Here is a 27,065-nt window from a genome sequence, read left to right on the forward strand (position 1 = left end):
TGTTATGACTATTAAATGTCATGTGGTATCCTGGATGGAGTCCTGGGCAGAAGAGACCATTAGGAATTGAAAACTCATGTCCACACCAAAAGCTGCACAGGAATGTTTGTAGCAGCTTTATTCATAATGACCAAAGCTTGAAACAACCGAGATGTCCTTTAGGAGGTGCATGGATAAGGAAGTGATGTTTCATCGAGACAGTGAACCATTATCCAGTGCTAAAAAGAAATGAGCTATCAAAGCACAAAAAGACATGAAAGAACCTTAAAATCATATACTGTGTGAAAGAAGCCAATCTTCAATGACTACATACCGTATGAGTCCAACCATATGACCTTCCAGAAAAGGCAAAACTATGGAGACAAGAAAAAGATGAGTGATTACCAGGGATCAGGGAAGAGGGAGGGCTGAAAGGTGGAGAGCAGAAGATCTTTGGGAAAATGAACATACTCTGTATGAGACCTTAGTGAGGGGTATATGTCACTAGACACTTGTGAAGACCACAGATGGTACAACACCAAGAGTGAGCTATTAGAAAAACGATGGACTTTGTGTATTTATAAGGCATCAAGGAAGGCTCACCGACTGTGAGAACTGTACCACTCTGGTGGAGGGTGGTGACAGTGAGCAACAGGGCACGTATGGGAGTTCTCTGTACTTTCCACTCAATTTTTACAGGAACCGAAAACTACTCTTAAAAGTCAAGTCTGTTAATGATTTTAAAAAGAACACAAGGTCAAAAGCAAGGAGGTCTAAACAAAGTGTGGACTTCAGTAATACTATACTGACATTGGTGCCACTATTTTAAATGTGGTGTGTTATAACGTCAGAGGTTAGTAATAATGGGTCCAATATTTCAATTCTAATGTTGTTTAGTATCTAAATATAAACAAAAGAATGAGAAGGTAAGAGGGGGAAAGAGCAGTTTGTAATTTAACAAAAACAGGTACCTTACCTTGTTTTTAATAAAAATATTAGAAGCGGCCTTCATTTAATTCTGCTCTAATTGTGTGTCAGGCAGGTGCTTCGGTCACCCAAGCTCAGCGCCACATCTGTACCACGAGGATCCAGGCTGGACTCTCCTCTAGGGATTCTTGTGATAAAAGGGGTGAGTCTGTATTCAGTCAGTTCTGGGAGTCAGTGACGCCCTTGACCCTGGGGCAGGGGGTTGGTAGAAGCCTGCTGCGAACCGTCGTGCAGGGGCCCCAAACCCGCTCCAGTTCTCCAGGGCCCTGGAACCAAAGTCAAGCATTTTCTCAGTATAGCGAGATGTGAAATAGCGGGGGGAAACCACCTCAGCATACGCTGGGACAATGTAAGCACTTGGTGGGGATGACAGTCTATCGCTCTCCGTGAACATCCATGAAAGGGCTAGAGGCATAGAGAGAAGATGACATTTGACCTGGGTGCCGAAGGATGAGCCAGCATGTGCTTGGCAAAGCAGGACTAGAAGAGCTTTCCAAGTAAGGGGAACAGCAGGAGCAAAGGCAGGAAGTGGGCAGGTGCACCAAGTATTCAGGAAATGCCCACTGATGTGGTAAGCCCAGATCAGAGATGTGTGTGTGTGTGTGTGTGTGTGTGTGTGTGTGTGTGTGTGTGGAAATGAGTTTGGAATGACACGCTGAGCCAACAGTGAAAGGTGTAAATAGCCTGACCTAATACTATGTATGCCCCACTGCTTGGACTAGAAAGATCAGGAAAGAAGTTGGGATGAGATCTCATGGGATCCATGTTTCCTGCCGAAGCTTAGAGAAACACTTCACAGAAAAGATCCTGGAGCCTACATGTTTCCTTTAAATATGCTTTGTGTTCAGACCTACGTTCTTCCTCCAGAGAAAAAAATCTGGCTGTGTCCTGAGGATCAAGATGAATTTCTCATTTTTTTAGAGACGATCTTGATCTATATCTCCCCATGGAACAGAACTGCTTTATCTTGCCTATGTCCAAATAATTTCCTGAAATACCACACTGTGAGTGCCTGTTCATGGAGGTTATGGTTCCCTAAGGCAGGGGTCAGGACGATGGGGATATATCTCTTTATGAGCCAGTTTTATATGATGCCTAGAGTTTGGGGAAATGGCCATCTCCGATGGAATTCATGAGAGATCCTTTGAACCTTTGAGTGAACCAGTCAACGTCCATAGCTCTGTCACCTTGAAACAGATGGATCTTGAATGGAATCCAACCACAGCTATGACTTTTAGTGTCTTTCCTGTGGGCTGGGACAGAATTTCTAGAAAATTTAAATTAGATGCCAGCCCAATTCCATATATACACATCTGGATACTGGGGCATCTCTTAAGAGTTCCAGAACTCTCCACTTCCCCTTTTTTTTTTTTAATGTATATACAAAAGAATCATGAAGTCTGAAAATACTGACCCCTGTGTCAACATAGTCTCAGTCGGACAGAGTTGAATGTTGACTCTTGCGTGGCAGAGTCTACCCAGATTGCCACCGTCCCCACTGCTTCCTGACTTTCCCAAAGGTGAGAGTCAGTTGCCATTTATTACCATTCTGGTATTATTGTTTTCTTTATGGCCGAGTTAGGAAGAAAATAACAATTTCTCGTGCCCAGATATGAAAAGTGAGGTGATAAAACATAGTGAGGTTCACATCTTCTTTGTGGAAATGAGTCTCCTTTTATATGCTTAATATGAATATACACACACACGCACACACACAAAATGACTGTTTTTAAAGAAGACAACTTAAGTTCACATTATGAACCAAATCCGTTCTGTTTCACTCTGTTAATAGCTCAGCCGCATGAATAATTTAGTATAAAACCCTAAATGAGGGACTGTTATTGTCAGCAATCTGCAGATGGACAAATAGAGGTTCAGAGTGGTTAGGTGACAGAGTGAGGGTCCCACATGTGACCGGAAGGTGAAGATTTTCAGCAGAAATCCCCAGATCAGGAGCTTCTTCTCTACCAGCCTTTCGGAGCCCATGGGTTCCTCTGCCCACACAGTAACTTCATGTGCCTCAGTGAAAACAAGGACTCGAAAACTGAGCTGGCTTCCTCAGCTCATTCTCTCATTCGCCAAAGGCTTACTGAGAGTGGCAGACAGGAAAAGATCAGACAGTGGATCTGGGGAGTCCTGGGCTTAAACTCTGGGCTCCTCACCTTCCTAGCCCTGTGACCTCGGACAAACTCAATATCTCCATGATCCAATTTTCCATCTGCAGAATGGGCTGGATCCCAGCTTACTGTATCATGGAGCATGAAGAGAGAGCTTTAGGTAAAATGGACCTAGCACAGTCTTTGGCAGCTATGATTATTTTTGTTTTTGTTTTTTACTTCCCCCACAGATGTTCCTGCTGGGGTCCGCAACCCATTAAGGAGAGTCTTTGCAAGGCTGAGCTGCCCTCCCAAACTGGCTGTGGGGTGGGCTGGAGGGGGAGGGAAAAGCTTGAAGGAAGCAAGTCTAATGCTTCCCCCCACCCACAGGATCATACCAAACACTTTCCCTGCAGGAACTGGCTCCCTCCGAAAGGGCGGGGCTGGGAGGAGTGGGAACAGAGCCACACAGACTGGTATGTGCATTGTAAAAACCCTATTGGCATGGGCTCCTATAAAAAGGGCATTTCCTGCTTTGCACTGCAGACGAGACAGCGGAAAGCCTGCGAGCGAGCTCTGGCATCTGAGATCGTGCTGGACCTGCATATTCAGGACAAGGTAAGAGCCCGGCTCTCCTGACGGTGTCCTTGTCTGGCCCACTTCCAGCTCCCCTAAGGACCTCAGGTTCCTGGGGCCTGGATCCTATCAGGGACACTTGGAGGCTGAGTCCCAATGCCGTGAGGAATGAGTGGGTCTCCATCTGGTATACCCCGCCTCCTGTCTCATCTTCATTCAGAAGCCCACATGCCTGTGACTGTCTTCCCCGTCCTCGGTCTTAATAAAAAGTCAAACGCCCAGCGTGGAAATGAGATCAGGGCCGTTTCTTAGGCCTGCCTCTTTTTAGACGAAATTCAATATTTTCTTTTAAAATGGAGCGCTGATAATATGAATTCCTTTATCACGAATTAAGCTAAACCAAATCCTCAATCGTTCATAATGCTTTTTTATTTCTTGCCAATATTTTTGAAAGGCAGAGTAAGGTGAAGGCAAGAAGTGACCCATAGGGTGTGGCATCAAGGACCAGAGAGAGAAGTTCTGGCTGCCTAGCCCAGCTAAGTCACTTGCCCATTGTGGGATCTTGAGCAATTTATTTACGGGTCTGAACCATAACTGTCACATCTGTTACCTGGGAGAGATTTATTATTACCCACCAGGCAGGGCTCTTGCGTGGATTAGTAAGATGAGAATCAAATATTGATCAAGTGTGCTTTTGTTGTCCACACGATGAAATATGGGCAGTTTAGTGTAGCATTTAAGGTCATCGTATTTATTCAATGATTTATTTTTAAAAACACTGATTGAGGGCATTCTATATGCCCAGCACTGTGCCATGACGCTCTAAATGCTCTGGTGGGAATTAGCCCCTATTCACCCAGTCCACTTTGCCCAGTCAGATTGGATGTTCACGCCTTTCCTTAGGCTCTTAGTGCATCCCAAATGACCCTTCTCACAAACCCATCCATCTTACAGTGTGCACATCCCACGCATGTTTCACCTTGAGTCACACACCACTTTTCTTGTAGTGTGGTTCTCTGAGTCCGTGTAGAACTGTGCTATAGAAATCCAGCACGCTGGAGCCGGAGGAGAGTGAGCGATTGTCTTTTTCAACACCTTGATTTTCAGATAAAGGAAGTGAGACCCAGAGCGGGGATAATGACTTGTTCAAGATCAAGTTGGGGACACAATTGGGACAGATTTCTGGGCAATACTATTTAGAATCCCCAAAGAGTTGCCTCTAATTTTCAAGATATAGGACTTATTTACCTTGATAAATTCAACATTTAGTCTAGTGCATGGCCTGTAGCAGGTGCTCCACAGATGCTCGTCGAATGAGCAAATGAATGAGTGAGTGAGTGAGCAAATGCAGGAGTAAATAAGCGAGTGAATGAGGAAGTCAGAGGGTGGCGAAGGGATGAATAAAGAGTAGAGAGTTTTTGACATTGAAGACTCGAGTCAGACAGAAATGTGAAGACAGGCTGCTCGTGAGTAATTCAGGAAGCAGAAGGGTTCCCGACCCCGCCCCTGAGCAGGCGGGCATGTGCCAGGGCGGAGGGAGGATCAGCCCGCAGCCCTGCGCTGCTGAACCGCTGCCCGGTGTTGACTCACCTGCCTTTTTTGTCAAACAGGTTCCAACCAATTTGAAGACATGAGAATCCATAGCCTCACCCTGCTGTCCTTCCTCCTCCTGGCTGCTCAGGCGCTCTTGGTGGGGGGCAAAAAGGAAGTAAAGAATAGACATGTCAGCAAAGCCACCACAGATAAAATGCATGCTCTGGGCAAGGCCCACATTGAGGAAAAAAGCCAGCCGCCCAAGCACCTGACCAAAGGCAAGTTTGTCACCCAAGACCAGGCCAGCTGCAGATGGGTGGTGACGGAGAAGGAGGAGGGCGTGGTCCTGAAGGTCGAGTGCACCCGACAGGATGAGAAGTTTTCCTGCTTCTTTACGGGCAATCCGACCTCATGCCTGGAGTCGACCCAAAAGAGCGTCTATTGGAAACAAATTGGCCGGAACCTGCGCTCTCAGAAGGTCATCTGTGGGGACTCCAAGAGCATCCTGATGACCAGGGTGTGCAGAAAGAAGTTTCCGGAATCTAATCTCAAGCTGGTGAACTCCACTCTGATTAGGAAGAAACCCAACCAGGAGTCAATGGAGCCCTCTCCCACAGAGCAGAGCACGGCCAATGAGGCCTCCATCACGGAGCCTAACAAAGTCAAAAAGTTTGCCCCCGAAGAGAAGGTCACGGTCAAAGACAACGCCCTCTCTGGCCCAGCAGAGGCCAAAACCGTGGCCACCAATGATCCCAAGTGTGTGGAGGACCCAGACATGGTAAACCAGAGTAAAGTAGCACTGGAGTTCTGTGGGGAATCCTGGAGCGCTCTCTGCAAATTCTTCATCACCCTGGTTCAGGGCATTTCATGCTAATGAGGTGAAAAGGGAACAGAGTCCATTAGACGGGGTCATGTCAAAGCCCTTCATTGTGCTAGAAAACCCTCCAAGTTCCCTGTAAGATGGACGTTTGTGCTACGGGCACGTGACAGAGTATTTAAACAGATTTTGTAATTTTTGCTTTTGTGTTTTGGAATTTCCTTTATATTCATTCCCCTAGGTGTGATGTTCAGAGGTCGTTTGCCTCAGTGTCTCCACGGCCCGCAAAACTGTGTGTATCTGAGCAGTAACAACCAGTCTTTGGGCTGAATGAGCCAGAGGGGTGATTTCAGTGCGAATCACTTTCTGCCGAATTAACAAGAATAATAAAGCTCTGTGCAATTTTCATAAATATATTCAACCATTGTTTGGTTTCTCTAGGTCTAGTTCCAATGAAATCATAAACAAGTCCCATATGTCAGTGCAAAAAAAAAAAAATCTAAAGAATGGCTTCTTGTGCCCCACCCATCCCAAGTCATCCCATAAGGTGACCCACTCCAGACTCCTATCTTCATACCTTCATCCATTGGTCCGTGGCGTTTGGAGATTACCGAGGTGATTTCAAGTGAGACGCGTGGGGCATGGTGTCATTCAGACACCTGTTGGTGTCATTCAGACACCTGTTAGCGTCTCACAGATAGCAGGAGGGGAGGCAGGATTTGAACTTAGGACGTCTGTAAGCCAAGTCCACAGGTGAAATGAACACCTACCATTGACTCAAGTCAGAGCTGGCATTTATCAGCCACCGTATGCAGGAGCCCTGACCTTGAGGAGCTCATTTCTGGCCTGGACGAGAGGGGCTTGAGTGAGCATAGTGCCCTGTGATAAAGACTCCAATGGAAAGGATGGGAGGAGGGCAGCATGAAAAATCAGGGAGAGGAGGCAGAAACTGCTGGAAGATCTGAGGATGAATTTCAGGAAGGAAGTGACCTTGAAGCTGGAATATGGAGAGAGTACCTTTAGGTAGGAAATGGGGAAGAATGAAGGAACATCGGGCAGATAACAGCATGTATAAAAGCAAAGATATGAGAAAATCAGAGAAGATGGGAGAGACCGTGTGGCTGGAATGTGGTGAGACGCAGGGGGACACCGCTGTTAGTCATTTACATGTTAGTACGAAAGACCTGAAAGTGTTTTAATGAATAAAGATGCCTTGGCACAATTCCACAAGGAACAAACCATGAGGTGCTAAAGTTGGTAAAAGCACTGTTCTTAGAGTCTCTTTAGAGCTGGCAGCAGGGAGGAAAGGGCAGTGGGGTGGAAGAACAGAATTTTGCAATTGCCATTCTACCAGCGCCTACACTGAGCATTGTCAGTGGCCAGTTTAGAACATGACGACCTCAGAGTACCTTCGAATATCACCACTAACATCATCAGCACACTACCTCTCACTTGTTATGTCCAGATACTGTGCTCGCCTTTCCCCATGGAGTACACACATGTATTCATTCATTCACTCATACATTCAGCACATCATTTATTGAGCACAGACCCGGCCAGACTCTGTTCTAGGAGCTGGGGGTACAGCAATCCACAAGAGATGGATGCTTTGCCTCCGTGGGACTGCCGGCAGGGAAAGTGACGATAAACTCACAAATACACAAGTGTAAACGAGAGAAAGTAAAGGACGAGAAGCGGGTAGAAGTGATGGAGGATTCTCGGTCTTAGATGAGATGGTTCCGGTGGCCTCTCTATGGAGGTGACTTTTGAGTCTAGACCTAAATGAAGTGAGGAACCAAGCCAGGTGACTCTCTGGGGTAAGGATGTTCTAAACAGCGGGAACATTCGATGCACCTGCCCTGAAATTAATTAATAAGCTTTGAACTCCTACTATGTGCCAGGCATGGATTTAGGGGATGGAAATAATGGCAAACAAAAAAGGGGGGAAAAATCCCTCTTTTCATGGTGCGTACTTGGCATGTCCAGAAGTATCAGCGATCACAGTGTCATTGCAGGACGGGGCCCAGGACCTGATCTGTGAACCCTGCCCCAACCTCAGGAAAACAGAACCAACATCCCAGACCCTCCCGCGGTCCCCCTGGCCACACCAAGGGAACGACATTTTCCTTTAAAGTCTGCAGAGATTGTCAGCCCTCTGCTCCCCTCCCCGACTCAGACATCTCCACTCTACATAGTCCTGGAAATAGGAAAACATTTCCAGGGTCCATTAAATAATAAACCTGCTCTGGTCTGGATGGTGTTAATGTTGGAGAACTGACCAGACCTGACCCAATGGGAAGTCTTCTCAGGATCTCTTCCATGGAGCTGATGGTTCTTCTAGGTCACTCACAGCCTCTGGCCGCTGGCAGAACACTGGAGGAGACTTGTGTCCTACATGGCAGAGTCAGCTGGAACGGGACCAGGGGTTTGTCTGTCACTTCTCAGCCAAGGTCTCCGGCTCAATTATTTAACTCTTCTGAATTCCAATGGGCTCATCCTGACAATGGGGGAAATGAAAGCATGTTTAAGAGTTGTCATAAGACACACATTGGTCATTAAATCTAGAACACCTAGAGCTCCACCTAGTGCTTATATAGTAGGTGTCCGACACAAAGTCCAGAGCACCAGACCGGTTGTGGAAACTCAAAAATCTCTTACGTAAACTCAAAGTGTGAGGTTTCTCTCTCTCTCTCTCTAATACAATAAGCAAAGAGGGACAAGAGCATTATTGATCACCTATTATGCACCAGTGGCTTTGCCCCTCTCTCCTATTTACTCCTGACTGATAGATGTCATTGTCCTCATTTTCTAGATAAGAAAACTGAGGCTCTGAGAAGCTGATCCACTTGCCAGGGTCACGAAGACACAACAGGCACAGCCTGTAACTGAGAAACCCAGGCCTGGAGGTCTGCAAGCTCTTTCTGCCTCTGAAGCTCATAATTTTCTCCACTCGATGAGAAGAAAGTGGCATGTGTGGTTTTTGGACATGAAGCAAACCATAAGTGAACGGGACCTTCTTTAAAAGTTCCAGACGCTAAACCTGCCATTCCTGCTCAGTCTTCTGTCAGAGTCACAACCTAAGAGGATGTTTTAAGAACAAAGTAAAAATATATGTAAAGACAAAACTGACTATACATTAGTCATTCTCCAGTTTGGCGCTCCATATTTTATCTCTCCATATTTTATCAAAATGGAAGCGCCAGTGTGTGTGTGTGTGTGTGTGTGTGTGTGTGTTCTTGAGATACAATCCTCCCTCGATAGCAAGAGACAAGAAGCTTTCAGGTAGGTAAGAGGTCCTGTAGGATGGCAAGTCTGCATCCGTGAGAGCCACTCAGGAGTGGGAATGTCTCGTGTTCCTTATACAACTACATCTCAGCAGAAAGAGGGCCCCTTCCCTCCCACGGCCGGGCTCTGTGTTGTAACTCCCACCCACGCCAGTGCTGGCTTGAATCCCTGGAGTCCAACACATCTCACCTGGCCTCCTTCCCATCCGTCTCCTTCCCCAGCCTCCCTCCTAAATTGTTTTTGGCAGAACAAGCAAAGGAGGCATAAGTTTCTAGGGCTGAAGCATCCGACTCAAACATGAGGCCCGCCATCCTCCGGGGTGTTGACCTTCATGTCACCATAATGCTCACCTTGAAATCTCTCACTCGAAAATAGTTCATCGACAATATGAAAGAAAACCTCGAGAAGCCCTGAGAAGTGAGGGATCCGGATGTAGTGTGGGGAGGAATATCTACAGAAAGGCTGTTTTGGGAACTGGTGAGTTTGAGGTGGGTTATGAGGGAGAGTTTTCATCAGATAGTTGGTATGTGGTTAATAATACAGCAAAAACGGTCTCCATTGTGTCTATCATGATAGCCTCGGCCCTTAGGGCACAGTCTAGCACGTAATCGATCCTCGATAAATATCGATGGAGTAAATAAAAGAGGAGAGAAATTATGGTAAAGGTTAGGAGCTTCAGAGTAAAAGAAAACTCGGCTTGAGTTTCTACTTGTGTTACCTGAGACAAGTTAATTTTCTGTCAAAGCCTCAGGTTTCCCTTCTTAAAATGTGCCTAAGAGTGTCCATCCAATAAAAATTAGACATGATTTAATTAAAGTCTGAAGCATAGTCCTTACACAGTGGATTCTCATCAAGATTTTGTTATAAGTGAATGAATGAATGGATGAGCTAAGCAGTTGAGAGAGGAATAAGAAGATGAGTTTCTAGAAAGGGTACATGAGGCTCTAGACATACAGTGCCAAGGGTCTGAGTGGCAGATGGAGTCTGGCTGTTCCCAGCCACCTCCTGAAGACCACCCTCCGCCTGGTAACCCTGAACCCATCCCACACTTACAGCCCGAACAGAAGCACATTCCACACACTAGGAGGAAACTGAGGACAAAGCTGGTTCTTTAGGGCAACCTTCAAGGTTTCCTTAACTCGCCTTCCAGTTTACTTCCCGTGGCTCCTCCTCCTCCTCTTCCTCGCATCTACAGTGAGGGCTCCAGGGCTGAGGTTGTCAAAAGCAAGCCTCTGCGAACCCAGACGAGCTGCCCAGAATAGACACCACTGTCGTCGGGGATGCTCGAGGCTGCGGCCTCGGACTCTGGGAACCAGGCGAGGCAAGGGGTCAGCTCCAGAGGAGGAGCCGGTGTGAGGGCCAGATGCGACAAAATGGCCACTTATGGGATGCTTCCTGTGTGCTAAGGACACTGATTCCCAGCCCTGGCTGCGGGCTAGAATCAGCTGGGGGACTCTAGGAACCCAGTGCCCAGGCTGCTCCCAGACCAGTAACATCAGAACCACACAGGTGGCCAGCTTGGGGATTTCTTACGTTTCGCAGGTGATTGTAATGTGCAGCCAAGGTCGGGATCCACTCCACTGGGCACTGTTCAGAGTGCTTTCCCGGAATGGTCTCATTTCATGTTCATGACCGTCCTCTTGCCAAGACTGTCCTACAGATAAGAAAACAGGGGTGCGGGGAGGTTTGGCATTTGCTAGAGTCGGAGTTAACAAGAGGCAGGCTCCCCAGGCAGCCCGCCTGCAGAGCTCACACCCCAGGCATAAATACGGACGTGACCACGTAGCAGAAAGAACAGAGACCTGGGTTTGAAACCACCGGCCCCCATTGTCTGGGGGGCCCTGGGCAAGTTCGTTCAGTCCCTTGTCTGCGGAATGAGGGGATGTTATCATTTTTGCAGGGAGTTGGGAGGACTGAACGTGATGGTGTTTACGAAGCTCCTTATGGCGTTTCTGACCCACAGTTTGGTGCTTGGTTATTTATCTTTATGTTTTAACCACATGGTCAAAAGTGGGTCAGCATGTGGGTGGCAGATGTTGATAAGGGAGCATCACTCGATACGGAGACATTGCTGTGCTGAAGGGCAGGTGTCGGGAATGGAGTGTGAAGGCAAACAGAGGCTGGTTCCAGGAGGGAGGACTAGTGTCCCATAGACAGAGAACATGTCTGAGGGGACAAGGCCAGGACAGCTGGAGCACGTGAAGGGGCCAGTAACAGGCAGCACCTCTCTCTGCCATCAGCATCCCCTCACCTCTGCAGCCCTGATCCCGCATAAACATGGCATCAACCAAGTGTGGAAGNAAACCTGTGCTCATTTTCTCATAAGTCCTGCCTGGCACTGGTTAACAGATAACTGGCATTTGCTAGAAAGAAGCTAAAGCGTGACCCCTCCTCCCTCCATAACTCAATGCACACACACATTCGACAAGAGGAGTGTCAATTTAAAAAGGGGCATTAAATGAAGGAAGAGAGGGATAAGGAAGAAAGAACGTGCCATTCATTTTTGATAATTCAAAAGTAATGTATTCAAAAGTATTTGAATTTCAGTAATTCAAAATATATAAAATAGCAAGACCAGCAACAAACTAACTGGAAAATACAAATACAAGAAAAGAACACAACTGCATCTACTGAGAGAGAACACTTTCCACCTGCGTGTACAGCCCTCGCATCCTCCTCTAGATGCAAATAAAAATATTTGAATTGGATTATAATATCACATGCTTATATAACTTGTTTTTTCACTTAAATCGTCATGTACAAAGAAATCATGAATACTTTTTATGATATGCTCGTTCGCGACATCTTTTTAAGCCTAAATAGGATGCAGAGGATGAATTATTATAAATTACGGTAGGACCATCCACTATTGGCAAATTAGAGTGTTGCTGATTGCTCGTTATTATAAACAATGTTGTTAGAAACCATCCTTACAGAGAAATCTTTTTTTTTTAACATTAGAAATTTTTTTCTTTAGGATAAATTCCCAGAAAGTGGACTGAAAGGTCCAACATTTTACTTGTGAAAAAAACATTTTATTTTTTTTTAATTCAAACATTCATAAGAGACAAGTACAGTGAATGCCTAAGTATCCTTCACCCAGTTTAAACAATCAGCTCGTGGCCAATCTTGTTTCATCTATAAAAGGTCACAATTATCCTCTTCCCTGGACCGCTTTGAAGCAAATCCCAGACACACATCATTTCATTCATAAATAGTTCCACTTGTATCTCTAAAAGATAAGGCAAGAACACACTTTTTTAAAAAAGATCCTGCAAAATATTGCCAAACTGCCTGCCAAAAAAAATTTTTTGGCAACCATTTTCGTTCCCATGAACAGTATAAGAATGTAGCCACGTCCCCTCACTTTTGTCAAGCCCAAGTGTACCAGTCCAGTGTCCGGTTCAGGCGGTAGGGGTGGGGATGGGAATTAAACACACAGAGCTAACGCAGAGAGTCCGAAAGAGGTGATTAAAGATGGAGAACCAGTTACGACGATGTCGGAGAAGCCAGAAGGGCCAGCACGGCACAGCGAGGCAGCCCACGGCCCGAAGCTGGCAGGTGCCCCACGATATGTCGCCCTCCGGTCTCAGGGTGACTTCGTGTCTGGATAATTTCGTGTCCTTCTGGCTTTTAGCCTAGAAGAGCCAGTGTGACATCCACACACTCGATTCTTTCAGAACCGTTTATAAAAATGGCAAGGATGGCTTCTCGATTCTCAAGGCGATATCGACTTTTAAAGAGGCCTAAAACGAAGGCGAGATAAGGGGCACCTTGGGGCTGTGTGTGCGTCTCTGCCAGCTCCACGTGCTGCCGATGAACCCAACTAGGAAGTAAATCATCCCTCTGCCACTGTCTGGGGAGCTGTGTGGCTCCCTGTTCCCAGAGCGTACGCACAGATTTCTTCATTTTGAAAGATAAAAAGAAACTTAAGCAATCTTGACAGTTTCTGGTGAAAAACAGCCCAGGGTCTTTCACACTCCAGAGCCTGGATGTGGAGGTTCTCCCCAATGACTGGGCTTGTTTTGATTCACCAGGAGCATTTCTTGGGGTGAAAGGTGTGGTGGCCTGGGCATAGAGCACACAGCAGGGGGTGATAATAACACCAGGAGAAGCAGGGGACTCTGCTGGAGCACCAAGAGCCTGACACATCCTCCAGCCCCCCGCCCTGCCCCTGCGGGAACATGGGTTCCCCTGTGTCCATCTTCAGGTGAGGAACATGAGGCTTCGAGAGGTCAAATAACCTAGAACCTAGGTCTGTCTTTCTCCAAAGCTTATTCTCCCAGTGGTCACCCTGGGTGTGACAAATGTTGAAGGTAACAGCTGGTGGCAAACGATGCCAACTAGGAAAGGCTGGTACTGGACAGGTGTCATTGTTCGGGCACACGCTGCTCTGAGGATGAGAAGGGGTGGTCGGCAGCACACCTGGTCAGGCCATTCTCCTGCTTCACGCCCTTCGCTGGCCCCCATGGCCTTCAGAATACAACCCCAGTTTGTCATTGAGTACAGGAGCTTCTCTGGGCTCTGCCTGCCTCGCCAGTCTCCCCTCTTTCCATCATCTCTAGTTCCTGCCAGACGCCATTGCCCAGCAGAACCCGACCACCCGCCCTTTCCGGAGTGCGCCCTGGGCCCTCCCGAGCCTCCTGCCTTTGCCCTCTGCACTGTGCATTTCCCGCCTGGATGGCCCCTCCCCCACCCTGCGCCGGGGCCATGGCCCCTGCTCCTTCCCCATCCCCCACCCCTTCCCACCCCCTTCCGAGCAGGACTCCTTCCCTCTGTCTCTCTTTCCTTATTCCCTCCTTCTCCCTTCTTCCTTCCATCGTTTACTCCTTCTTTCTTTCAAGACCTTTTCATGGAGCGTCTACTCCAGCAGTTATTAAACTGCTTTCAGGGAATAGAAGTTGAATAAGAAAAGGTTCTTTTCTTCATGGAGTTCGTTGTCGAGAGACTAAAAGGTCACAGCTACCTAATGTTGCTGCACGTCCAGCGCCGTTTTAGGCATTCGGCACACACTACTTCACGTAACTCATGCTTCACGTAACTCGTCCTGTAAAACAGGGACTTCTGCTTCTCAGAGGGGAAAAATGAGGCAGGACCAGGGTTTGAACCCAAGCCATGTGTCATCAAATTCTATGCTCCTAAGCGCCAAGATCAATAAAGAGTTTGATAAGAATACAATAAATGCAATGAACGTCCGCAGAATCCTAAACTTAGCTTGGGACACACAGAGACCTTGTAGGTGAGGTGATGCCTCAGAGGATGCAGACGGAGGGTAAGCATGGGAAAGGAGGGGCGGGGAGGGAAGCGCAGTTCCTACAGAGAACCCTGGGCAGCGAGAGATGCTGAGATGCAATGCCCGAGGTTGGCGTGGGGAGGGTGGAGCAGTGGCCGGGCTGCAGAAAGCCTCATCTGTCAGCACTTGAATGCTGGCAGGAACCCGGTGGGAGATGCAGGGTGATTGAACAGAGTTTAGTGAAAGGGCTGTTAAGAGGGTGTAGGCAAGGTCAAGGGAAGCCGTTAAGCAGCGTTGAGACACCGGGGCTAGAGACTGAGCCAAGGAGCTACCATCTCGCATAGGCCAGAAGGAGCAAAGGAGGAGACCATCACCCAAAGCCAAAAAGAAACGATGGCCGTGACGTCAACACTAGAGACGATGCCCCAGCACCACTGGAGCTGGAGCAGGTAGAAGAAGCTGTGTCCAGGCCCAGAGGGAGGCAGGGGAGTAAACATTCCAGCCTCTTTCCTCCTCCTCCCCTCGGACACGCTTCCGGTGCCTCCCAATGGCCCAACCCCACCAGCAGCCCGAGTGCAAAGGAGCAGCGGAGCCAGTGCATGAGCCCAGTGTTCTCGGTCAGAGGAGGGTGGAGAAAGGGGGCAGGTGGGTCTGGAAAGGGAGACTAAGACCTCCCAGCACTTCCAGGTTAAGGAATTGATATTCTATCCCATTGGTGACGGGTGCCCCTGGAGGGTTTTAGGTAGGGAGGCGACATGGTCAGATATAGGTGTTCATAAAGACCTGTCTGGCAGTAGTCTAGTGGACAGAGCTGCAGGCAGCGAGGCATGAGCCAGGAAGACCAGCTGGACCAGAGAAAAGAAGGGCCAAGGTGAGAGATGGTGAGAAGCAGAAAAGGGGCACAGATCAAAAGGAAAGGAGGTGAGTTTGATGTTTGTTTGTTTGTTTTTTCTTATTTATTATTATTTGTGCCTGCAGCACCTGGTCTTCCTAGGTGGTCTCTCATCCAAGTACTAACCAGGCCCGACTCTGCTTAGCTTCCGAGATCAGACATCGGGCTTGTTCAGGGTGGCACGGCTGTGGACCATGGACCATGGCTCCACTGGGGCGCGAACCCAGGACCTTCTGCGTATAAAGCAGACGTGCTAATCGCTACACTATGAAACCACATTCGGCTTTGATTTTTTTTAAAAAAGGAAGGAAGGAAGGAAAGAAGGAAGGAAGGCTGAAGGAAGGAAGGAAGGAAGGAAGGGAAGGAAGGAAGGAAGGAAGGAAGGAAGGAAGGAAGGAAGGAAGGAAGGAAGCCGAAGGAAGGAAGGAAGGAGGGAAGGAAGGAAGAGGAGGGAAGGAGGGAGGAGGAAGGAGGGAAGGAGGGAAGGAGGGAAGGAAGGAAAGGACAACAGTATTTGCTGGTTGGAACTTAGGAGGTCATAGGTGACTTTAAAAAGAGCAGGTGTGACTGAAGTTGGTGGATGGCCTGCTGAGGGTTGGGAAACAAAAGGAAGATAAAATGGACACTGAAGTAGACAGTCTCTGTAGACGACTCTGCTTACACATTGACATGAGACGAGAGACAGGTAGAATGATACCTCAAAAGACCACCAGGTAAGTGGAGTTTTATGACATGGAAGAGGCTTTGGGGGAAGAGCTGGTAGAGAAGGAGAAGCAAAAGAGAGGGAGAAGCTGATGATACTTCACAACAGAGAAGATCCCTGATGGAGCCCAGACCTGGAGGGACCAGGAAGGGACAGGGCCAAGCATCCTCTGTACTCCAATTGCCTGGTCACTGGCCCATCTCCCAATACCCTCCTACCAGGCTAGGAGCTTTGTATCTGCTGTGCCAAGCACCTTGCCTGGCACATGGTCATACTCAGTCAGCGCTTGCTGAGTGAATGAATGAGTGGGCGGCTGGGTGGATAATCCGTTCTATAAGGTCAGAGCAGAAGAAAAGATGTTTTTCATTACGACTTGCATGAGAAGACTAAGGTTGAAAACATGAACTTATCCAACAGAGCTCCAGACATCTCAAGCAAGATAATGGTCTGCAGTGAGGAAATCTTCAAGATTTACATGGAGATGCGCGCCAAAAACAAAATTCCCAACCGCATCAGGCTGGACGAAGGCGTCTATGGTGAGAGTTGCTAGGTTAGAATCAGGGAGGTTGGAAGCCAACCATCTCTGTGTTTCGATGAATCGGATGTATTCACAGCACTGATTTTTATTAGCTCATTTAATTTGGCTTGTAAGAGGCTACTGCGGTAGTGCTGTCTCACGCTTTATCCTGCGGGTAGAGCAGGAATGCCGGGCTCTTTCTCAAGGTGTTTCCTCAGGTTTTCAGTCGAAGTTCTTTACCAGAGAAACTAAAAGTTTGGCCACAGGCATAGGGAGCCGAGGACGGGGTTCTCATTCCCCCTGATGAGGGTCTCCAAGGACCGTGGTCCCCATTGCTCATCCCTCTACACATGATAGGAATATCTTGGGCCTGCGGTTGGCTAGATCAACCGGGGAAGTCACCTGCATGGTGGGTGGCTGAGAAGGCACTGAAAAACAAGAAATGTGCTTATTTTGGCGAGGGGGTGAGGGTACATGGGAAACGCAAAATGCTGGTGTCTTTTGAGAAGTAACATGGAAAAGCAAAACGCACTCTTACCTTGGGTCCCAGCTTCACATCTCCCACTGGTACGGGCAAGCCCCTGGGTGCCTCATCTATAAAATGAAAATTCATGCGATTAAAACTTAATTGCCACCATAGTGTGTCACGCACTATGCCGGGCACATCAGTGAACAATAATAATACCTCTTCTTCCCAATGAAGGCGTCGATGAGATAATGTGCGTAGACTCACCTGGTGACCATCCATGAAAGGTGCGGGATTACAGGTAACCGCCAGGATGATGGTGCTTCTCATACATGGAATATAATGGTACGAGAATGAGATGCCAGGAGAGGGTTCACAGAACGATTGTCGGATATCTCCCTCGTCAGCTGGGCTGTGAGCTCTCCGAAGCCAGGGAACAGATGTGCCTTATTTCTGGATCCCTAGCACCGTCCCTCACACATAAATATTTGACGATTAATTGGAAATCATTCTCAGCCAGCTTTGCCAAATAAGCTCCCGAATCCCTCCAAAGTCTGTGTTCTTCCTCTGTAAACACGCCACGTCCTAGGGTCCTTCTGACAGCTGGAGAAACAGCTGGGCGCTGCATACCATGTTTGGAGCACAGAGGTGCTGAGGAAAGCCGATCTCTTCTCACAGGACCCTTGGGTCGCTTCCTATTTGCAGACTCGGTCCACTTGTGACACTCGCCTAGTGTTTGTGAGTGGGAGAGCACCCGGAGCTCCTCCGGTGACTCTGCCAGTGCCTAGGGGAGGAATTGGGCACAGTGATGTAAAAGGATGTGCCCCAAGTCACTCACTCAATAAGAGAGAGACAGAACAAGGCCAGGCCAAGCTCAGGGAAGGACACGAGAGGCATGAGGCCGGTCAGCGACCTCCAGGTATGTCTAGGGTGATTGGAGAGAGAAGTACTTGCCAGAGAAACAGTTAAAAACGGGTGGCCGTTTTCACTTACGAGACACACTGTTGTTCATTGTTGCTGTTTGTTGTCGTTACCATTTTCTAGATGGAGAAACTGAGAGTCCCTGGTATACAGCAAAGCTGGCGTTTGAACCGCATCTGATAATAAAGCTTTCGTGCTTTTCACTCTGCCTAGGTGTCTTCTTGGAGGAAGCAATGGGGCTGCACTGGTGACAAGGTCTTTCTCTGGAACCAGAGGGATCCTGGTTCCACCCTTGAACAGCCAAATGACCCGGGCAAGTGATTTAGGCTCCCGCCCTCCTTCCCTCCTCTGTTTCATAATGAGAACAGCAGTTGCTACCACATGCCTGTCTGAGTCAGCCAAGGGGGTTTCCTCTGTGGGGTTCTCGCCTCAGGAGATGTGTCGATAGAGTGTCGTTGCCACGTCAGTCCTGCAGAAAGAGGAGGATGACAAACCATCGTAAGCTTCCATCCAGGGACACATTCATTTGTACGTCTTTGGCCAGTGCAAATCCAGTGCCTGCACTGAAGCTCAGGGGGGGCGGGAAAGTGCCCTCTGATTGTGTATTGGGTGGCGGGAGGGGGCGGTCATGACTACAACCCTGGCTAGCAAACTGCATCACTGCAAACGGTCTGCGAGAGCTTTCTACACACTTGAGTCCTTGTCATCTTTTTAGAAATTATTGTGGCTTTGAACCTCAAGATGAAGAACGTAGACGTGATTCTAGGCAACGGGGACCCCTTTAAGACTTCCAAGAAGGGACGAACAGACATCGGTGCAAGCTCCAGTCAAAGCGGTGCTGGAGATCAGGGATGAAGGTGATCGAATGCAGGGTGCATTTGCAATGGGAAAACTTGAAAAGTTAGGAGCCACGGAGAAGATGCTGGAACAGCCCAGGTACAATCTGGACTTAGGATGGTGGCGAGGGAAAAATAAGGCAAATCTACAGAGACACTTTTACGCGATATACTCTAGTTGAGTACCCTATCTGTGCCAAACACGGTGCAGGGACTAGCGGCATCGAGACGTTTAAGAACCAACTGACTTGGAGGTGCTTCCAGTCCTGGAAGCTGAGATAGGTGTGAATAACTCTCCTCTTAGGAGACAAATAGAATTCATGGATCTTGGATATGGCCACTGGAGCTGCTCTGGCCAGAGGAGTAGAAAGGAGCGTGTCACAGGGCAGTCTCTGTGCTCACCCCTGTGTCCACCTCAAAGTAAGACTCCATACTTAGCTGCATCCCTGAAAAAGTAAATCTGAAACATCCCATTAATGAGGGTCTACGTTTTACCGAAGATGTCACCGAGAGTCACGACGTCCCACACCACACAGAAGAATGTGTTACCGGTCCCCATTCAAGGACAGTCTCTTCCCTCCACCTCACGTTGGACCATAGCCAACTGGCCTCGTTCTTTTTTTCATGACTCTCACCCCCCGCCCCCCGTATTACTGATGCTCTTCCTTTTCTTTTTGCAAAGGAGTTTAGCTGTCTCTCTTAGCCTCTCAGAGTTCACAGTCTGGCACACATCGCAGTTCCAGGAAGATAGATGATCAACCTTCTCTCCCCTTAGAAATCACCCTCTTTAAAAGAGGGAGCAGGCGGTGAAAGTAACCATCAGCGTCTTCTGTCTCAGCCTGGCGTCTTCCTGACACTCTTCACAGAGCTTCGGCCAGTCTATTCCTAACTTTCTCTCCGAAGGCTCTGGGAGCACAAAGCAGGTCATTCACTTCCTGCCTGGCCTCTTCTTATCAGACACTCTCCCCTCTTCCTGTTGGCTCCGCCCTGTCATTTAGAGCAGAGACACATTTACCTGCTCTCTTACCTGGGCCAGGCCAGCGTTTCCAAGGTCCCATGGGGTGTCCAGTGAACTTGTCGGCCTCGAGGATTTGTGACTCTCTGCTTCTACACACCAATGCTAGGAGTCCAGGGGGCTGGGGGAAGTGGACAGAGGCTCCTATTGGGGCTTGTACTGACTTTTCTCCCCGACAGATGCTCTGTAGAAAATCAGCTTATGTTGCCATAACTATATAAATGAAATGAATATTCTAAATAAAAATGAAATGATAGGTATTTAGAAATACTTTCTAGCAATGGTGATGCAACTATTAAATATTGTTATTATTTTCAGCTATATAAATGAACAGAGAAAGCAATGCTGAATGAGTGAGTTACCATACTAATGGATAATGTCCGTTCACCAAATGAGGCTGGGAAGATCGTCTACCACTCGTCCCAGACACAAAACTGCTGGCTGGTTCCTGCCTCACTGCAGCATCCCCTGGGGCAGGAGCAGGTCTGCATGCCTCCTGCCTGGAACGGGGCTCCTGTCCTCGCTTCATTCAGGCCTCAAAGTCCCCCCGGACCCTAGAGAAGGGCCGGTGACAAAGCCCTTCCCATCAGAAAGAGGTGTGTGTAAGCAAGGTTCTCTCCACCTCTCCTCACCCCAGCCGGGGTCAGAGCTCGGTTTAGAACGGGGGCAGGGGGAACGGGGATGGGTTATGGTGGTGGGGACGGTGCCCAGAACGAGGCCAGCGATGGCACTGGTGACAGCTCCTCCTCTTAGGAAACAAATAGAATTAATGAGCCTTGAAAGCAAGTCCATCAATCTCGGTGCTTTTTTTCTGGAAAGTGAAAGAACAAACAAAAATGACTATAAGGCAGGAGGAAATGCACCACCTAAAGACATTCTTACAGAAGCCTTCACATTCCGCAGACGGCATTGTCTGGGAGCTATGTTTCTGTTTGAGAATAGAAAGTTAACCGCCAGCCCTGCTGCTCTGTACTGCAAATGATGTAGGCCAATGGGGACAGGTCCAAGGAAGGCAGACAGGACTCAGGACATCTTGCACCTTTGAAGCAGAGTCACCTGACGGAGGCACAGAGCTCGGCCGTGCATGGCAGACTAACTGCCCTGAGCCCATCACAGGGACAAGGCTGCTGCCCCTACTGGATTAATCACACTTTTTTATTTTCTGTATTTTCTGGTGCTTTGACATCTTGGGGCCTTGCTGACCTCAGAAGAGACTGCCCCTCCCAGGGATAGCCACTTGCTCCAGATAGGAAGAGATCTACCTGCAAGTAAGTGTTCCTTTCGCATGCAGACCAAGCCACGCGGAGCCCACACCCCACTCACCTCCTTCGTTGGGCTCTCACAGGACGCTCACCCTCCAGGCCAGTATTCCCCGACCCTAATCACCCCAGGGCCAGGTCCCAGACAGCCCTACACCCCAGAGTCTGCTGAGATTATCCAGACAAGTCTATTCTAAGCCTCTTGCCCTGCCTTATCCTTGCCTCCTGCAGAAACCACAATCCAGGCTCTTGCCATGTTTTCCTCCCACGCTCTTTGCCTCCTGACTCTGGTGCTTCCCCGTGTGGCCCTGCACAGTGCAATGCGCCCTCTTCCCTGAGAAATGCAAGTAACCAGCCATTATTTCAATGGCAAATGGCAGTCATCTCCTGGTCTGTGTGTCTCGCCATACCTGAATAATAATGAAATCTACATTTTAATTCACGTGTCTTGGGCAGAGGGCTGGAAGTGGTATGGGCAATATGTGAATATCACTTAGCTTTGTCCTCAATAGAGACAAAGAGTCTCTGACCAGTCTCAGTCTTTGGGTGCCCAGGACAGAGCGGTGAGTCACAGACAATTTGACAGGTCCTAAACGAAGAGACTTAATAAGCGTTTCTCATGTGTTCTTTGGCAGTGAACTTGGTCAGAATCCAAAGCTTATGCACATTCTCTCCCTAGAATCCCACAGCCTTCTTAAATTATAGTGTCTGTCACACAGGTCGAAGGGCATGAAGACCTGGGTTGGAAAGCCCCAGGGTTCCTCCTGTTTCTCCCCGCCTCCCACAGCACCCCCACACTCACAACTCTTCTTACACCAGGCTCGTGGGTGTTCTCCACATCGAGCAGTTCTGCGACACCAGCTAGGGGTCTGTCTGTCCTACCGTTTAGCTTGGTGGACATAGCGTCAGACCCCACAGGTTAAGGGCTCAGTCCCAGGAGACTGCTCCCCACTTCAGATGCCAATGGCAAGTAGGAAGTCCCCACGTTACTCACAACTCCTGTTCGACTTTTCCCACGACCCCGTCCTCAGGTTTGATTAATTCGATAGCACATCTCACAGAGCTCAAGGAAACACTTATTTACGTTTGCCAGCTTATTAAAGGACATCTTAAATGACACCGATGAACAGCCAGATGAAGAGACATTTGAGGCAAGGTCTGGGAGGGGCTCTAGTGCAAGAGCGTCTACCCCATGACGTTGGGGTGTGTCCCCCTCCCTGTGTGGATGTGTTCACCAACCTGGGAGCTCTCCAGACCCCATATTTTGGGGATTTTATGGAGGCTTCCTCATGATCGATCATTAACTCCATTTCCAACCTCTCTCCCCTCTCTGGAGAATGGCAGGGGGAGGGAGGGTACAGAGTGAGGCTGAAAAGTCCAAGTTTCTAATCACGTCTTGGTCTTTCTGGCAACTGGTCCCCATCCAGGAGTCACCTCACTAGAACAAAAGACACTCCTAACACCCGGGAAATTCCAAGGGATTTAGGAGCCCAGTGTCAGAAACCGGGGTCAAAGACCAAATACCAGAACAAAAGATGTTCCTAGTGCTCCTAACACTTAGGGATTTCCAAAGTTTTTCAGAACTCTGTGCCAGGAACTGGGGCGGAGACCAGTATGTGTCTTTTCAATTCTCTCATGAGATCCAACCTATAAAATCTGAATCTGTTTGAATAAATGTATTTGAAAATAGATTACACGCACCCCTGCTTTCTTAAGTGAAGTTAATTCAAAGGGGGCATGTGAGCTATAGGCTAAGAAACCAAAATAAGAATATTGAAATTTTCAGTGAAGGCCAGAAGCATGTGCTCATCTATCGTAGAACATACAAGCTTTGGTGTCCAGATGATACCTATTTTAGTGGTTTAAGAGACATGTATTGTATTCCTTTCCAGCTTTTTGGAAACTTACAGTGATGCTAATTTTTTTTAGTAAAATTAAGAGTTAGACGTCTTTATTGATTCTCTCTTTCCTTTTTTTACAGATGGGGCAACTAAAGTTTAAAGAAGCTAAATGCCCAAAGATCGATGGCTAGAAACTAATGGAGCTGGAGTTTGCAACTAGATCTGTCAGGCTCCAGAAGCCTGATTTTGTAACCTCGTGTTTGTACTGAACAACTGACATTCTCAGGCTAGTGGCGTGTGGTGACTGGTGAGCTACTGAGTCAGCTCAGCAGCAATGCCATTGGAATGAAGCGCAATGCCCTGAAACTTACAGAGACGCACAGGGTCACACTCCAGCTGGTCGACTCTATGATACGCTTCCCGGAGAGATGCAACACCACATCGCAGCTCGCTTAGAGAGAAATTATCCCACAGATATTTCTGTGCATGAGCCTCGGGAACCCCAGAGATTCTCCAACATCGAGAACGTTTTATCCTGCTTTTTGTTGGTTTATTTTTATTTTCCCAAATGTCGTGAATACCAGTTCTTGCTGGCACTACCTAAGTAAGAGTTTGTCAATTCAGGTGACTCGCTTAAAAACCATTCGTTGAGGTGCTACTAAGTACCAGGCCCCAGGCGAGGTCACACGGCGTAGGTGTTAAGAACACAGATTTTGGAGCCAGACAGAATTGGGTTCATATTCCGGTCCACTACCTTCCTAATCATGTGGCCTTGAGACAGTCATGTCCGTTTTCTAATCAAAGATCATCCAGTGTGCTGGGACTGCATGCCTTCTCCATCACCCCACTAGAATGGATTAAACATATATCATACATCCAGCGTCCAGCCCCGGGTGAACCACAAATTTAGCAAACCCGGCCAGATGACAATGCAAACACTGTTAATGTCTGTAACACAAATCAGCCCAGTTAACCCTCACTACAGCCTATGAGGTAGGTAACCTCATTATCCCCGCCCTGCAGCCAGGAAGTTGGGGCAAAGAGAAGTTAAACAACTGGCCTGAGGTCACACAGCTACTCAGTGGCCAAGCCGAGATTCAAACCCGGGCAGTCTAGATCCGAATTCCCTGCCCATCACCTGACACAAGTTCAAGCTCTCAGTGACACTCCTGGAACTTTAGGAATGGATTCCTGTCTGGTGTCTGCCTCCTGTGATGAGTTAACTACTCCTGTTCCCTTCAGGGGCCATTCCACACAATAATCAGCCCATGTCTCTCCCTGCATAAAACCCCCCAACAGGTCCCCACCACCTTCAAGATCAAGACCAGATTCCCCGCCAGAACCTAGAGGCCCACAGGGCCCGCCCTTGAACAACTCCCGCAGGCTCGGATCTCATTAAGGCAACTCTCCTCCAACCACCGCCCACCACACGAGGTGCCAGGACCTTCCACTTCTGTGCTTCTCCCTACTCTGCCCGCTTTGCCCTCCACCCCGCCCACCCTCACCAGGCCAAGCCCAATTCATTCTTTAACATAACACATGGTTTGTTTTTTTTTTAATACAAAAATGTTAAAACAAAAACAAAACAAAACAAAAAAACACCTCCGCTGAAGTTTATATAAATATATTCACATGGTCTATTAGTCTGCTAGGGCTGCCATATCAAATTACCACAGACTGGGTGGCTTAAACAATGGAAATTCATGTTTTTTCACAGTTCTTTAGGCCAGAAGTCCAAGATCAAGATGTTGGCAGTGTCGGCTTCTCTTCCGGGGCCTCTCTCCTTGGCCACCTTCTCCCCATGTCCAAACCTCGTCTTATAAAGAAGACAGTCACATTGGATCAGGCCCACCTCAATGGAAACCCATAGTCTTTTACAAAAATATATAGGAGGATAGTGGTTCAGTCCCTTTAGACACAAAGTACTGTGGATCAGAAGTTTGACTTTGCCACTTGTAGTGGGCGGGCAGTTCTTAACCTCTCCGGTCCTCAGCCCCTACTTCTTACAGTTGTGAGAATGGGGCAAGGGGCAGGGGTTCGGGGTCCCCTTGGAGGCGGCCATCTCTGTCAAGAAACATTTATCATTCCTTCTAAATTCACTTTCTCTCTCCCGCCCCCGGCTGACTTGGTCACCCACTTGGCTGCGGCCGGGACCTGGTGCTTCCCAGGCTTGCCTAAAGCATCTGGCAAAGGGAGGGCCGGGCCCCGCCCATCATGCCCCTCCCACCCCCCAGGGGCCCGCTCCACTGTGGCCTGATGTCGCCCCATTCTTCAGGGCCAATCAGAGCAGCCGCGGCCCTCTCCAGGTACCAGGTTCACACCTGCTCCAGAGAAGGGCGCAGGCAGCGGCAGGCAGCGCGCAGGCGCTCACGCGCCCAGCCCTCCTCTCCCTGCTCTTCGCCAGCCTTGCTGAGCCTTGACCCCTCACCTTTGCCCATCCCATTCCTTCGGACAGCCCCCTCCCCTTTAAAGGCAGGTACCTTAATTCCTAAGAAGCGGGGAAGGGGGAACGGGAGCCAATCGCAGGAGGGCATTTCTCACAAGGTCGGCCTTGGGCCAGCTTTTTATTTTTTTATTTTTTTCCTAGGCTTTTTCTGCTTCGCTGGCAAAGATTGTCACAGGGAGGCAACAGCACAGAAGAGGAGATGGAAACCGTGGCGGGGAGACAGGGGGGTAGGATAATCTGCTGGTTTGGTGTGGGGACAGTGGCAGGGAGGTGGCAAGGGCCTGAGGTGTGTCTGCCAGTCCACCCGGACCGATTTCACCATGAGAGTCCTCAGGGCCAGGCGCTTCATCTGACCTTGAGACCCTCCCTTAAGCTGACTTTGGGGGAAGTCGTTATGTCTCTGCGAAATATCAGTAATTAAGCAAGCTCTCTTTCCTTACAAAATGGCAAGCTTCCTGCTAAAATGCTTTTTGCATTATTATTCTGTTTAATCTCTCCTGGGAGGTTTGTATCATTACCCCCAGTTTCCAGAGGAGGACATTTAGGTCCACGGAGGGTGATTCACAAATGCTAAGGAGCCGGGGCAGGGAGACCAGCTCTCGCTATGACCACTCTACTCTTCCACTTGCCTCCCGCCACAGTGGATGGATCAGCTGGCATGAGCTGAGGGTCTGAACAGGATATTCTAGCTTCCCTGGCAGAAGACAAAAATAAGATGAGGGAAAATACCCATTCTGATGCTAACTGTGCCGCTCATCTCATCTTCATAGAAACTCATCAGAATATCCCACGATTTCTTTATTCATTCATTCAACAAATATGTGGTCAGCCCTTCTATGCGCTGGGCACCGTATTAAGGCAATGCAGCAATCGGATATAAATCCCCGCCCTCATGGAGCCGACATTCTAGTGGGGTGGGGGGCCGAGGGGAGATAGACAAGAAACAATAAATGAAAGAAAATAATTTAATTATAGAGCAAAATAAGTGCTGTGAGAAAAAGCGGAGCATAATAGGGATCGAGAACGTCTAAAAGACGGAGCGTTGGCAGTTATGAACAGTGTTTTCAGGGTACGAGTCATTGGCAAGGCGGCCAGGGGGTATGAGCTTGCTGCTATCTTAGGAAAGACATTTTCTAGGAAGAGGGAATGGTCATTGCAATGGTTCTGAGGCTGGAATGTAACGGAAGCAGCTAGGAAGCTAGTGGGCTGGAGAGGAGGGAGGGCGGGAGCACAGGGGAAAAATGATAAGATATAAGGGCTGACGGCGGGCAGGTCATGTCCTACAAGAGCTTGTAGGTCATTATAAAGACCGGCTTTCACTCTGGGTAGCATGGGAGGCCATGGGAAGAGTGACATGATCGAACTTGCATTTTATCAGGGTCACTCTACCCCGTGCTGAATACAGCACGCAGGGGGCATATAATGTAGAAGCAGGATACCAGGTAAGAGGCATTCACGGCAACCTGGTTGACCGCTGGTAGTGGCCAAGGACCAAGGTGGGAGCAGGGAAGATGAGGAGAAGGACTTGGATTTTGGATCTCCTTTGGAGATAGAGTCAATAGGATTCGGTGATGGACTGGACTTGGGTCATGAACAAGGGGATTCAAGGCCACTTGAAGGTGTGATCAAACCGAAAGAATGAGACGGGGCAAGGTCTGCAAGA

At 48.5% G+C, this 27,065-nt stretch overlaps 1 protein-coding gene and 2 long non-coding RNA genes across 3 annotated transcripts; 2 read left to right on the top strand and 1 right to left on the bottom strand.

Annotated features, from left to right (window-relative positions):
* The first annotated feature begins 3,547 nt into the window (after window positions 1–3,547).
* LOC120582817 (fibroblast growth factor-binding protein 1-like) lies at window positions 3,548–6,409 on the top strand. The gene is made up of 2 exons (XM_039838149.1): window positions 3,548–3,680; window positions 5,249–6,409. Exon 2 carries the CDS (start codon window positions 5,269–5,271, stop codon window positions 6,043–6,045), a length of 777 nt encoding a protein of 258 aa, XP_039694083.1. The 5' UTR covers window positions 3,548–3,680; window positions 5,249–5,268; the 3' UTR covers window positions 6,046–6,409.
* A 9,741-nt stretch (window positions 6,410–16,150) lies between these two features.
* On the bottom strand, window positions 16,151–19,952 carry LOC120582818 (uncharacterized). The gene is made up of 3 exons (XR_005647652.1): window positions 19,869–19,952; window positions 17,157–17,212; window positions 16,151–17,046 (listed from the first exon to the last, which is right to left on the bottom strand). It is a non-coding gene; the product is annotated as an uncharacterized LOC120582818 (long non-coding RNA).
* Window positions 19,953–20,243: 291 nt separating this feature from the next.
* On the top strand, window positions 20,244–23,495 carry LOC120582819 (uncharacterized). The gene is made up of 2 exons (XR_005647653.1): window positions 20,244–21,124; window positions 23,097–23,495. It is a non-coding gene; the product is annotated as an uncharacterized LOC120582819 (long non-coding RNA).
* Window positions 23,496–27,065: the final 3,570 nt, after the last annotated feature.

This window comes from Pteropus medius, unplaced genomic scaffold, assembly GCF_902729225.1.
Source record: "Pteropus medius unplaced genomic scaffold, Ma_sr-lr_union100, whole genome shotgun sequence".
In the NCBI taxonomy this organism is placed as follows: domain Eukaryota; kingdom Metazoa; phylum Chordata; class Mammalia; order Chiroptera; family Pteropodidae; genus Pteropus; species Pteropus medius.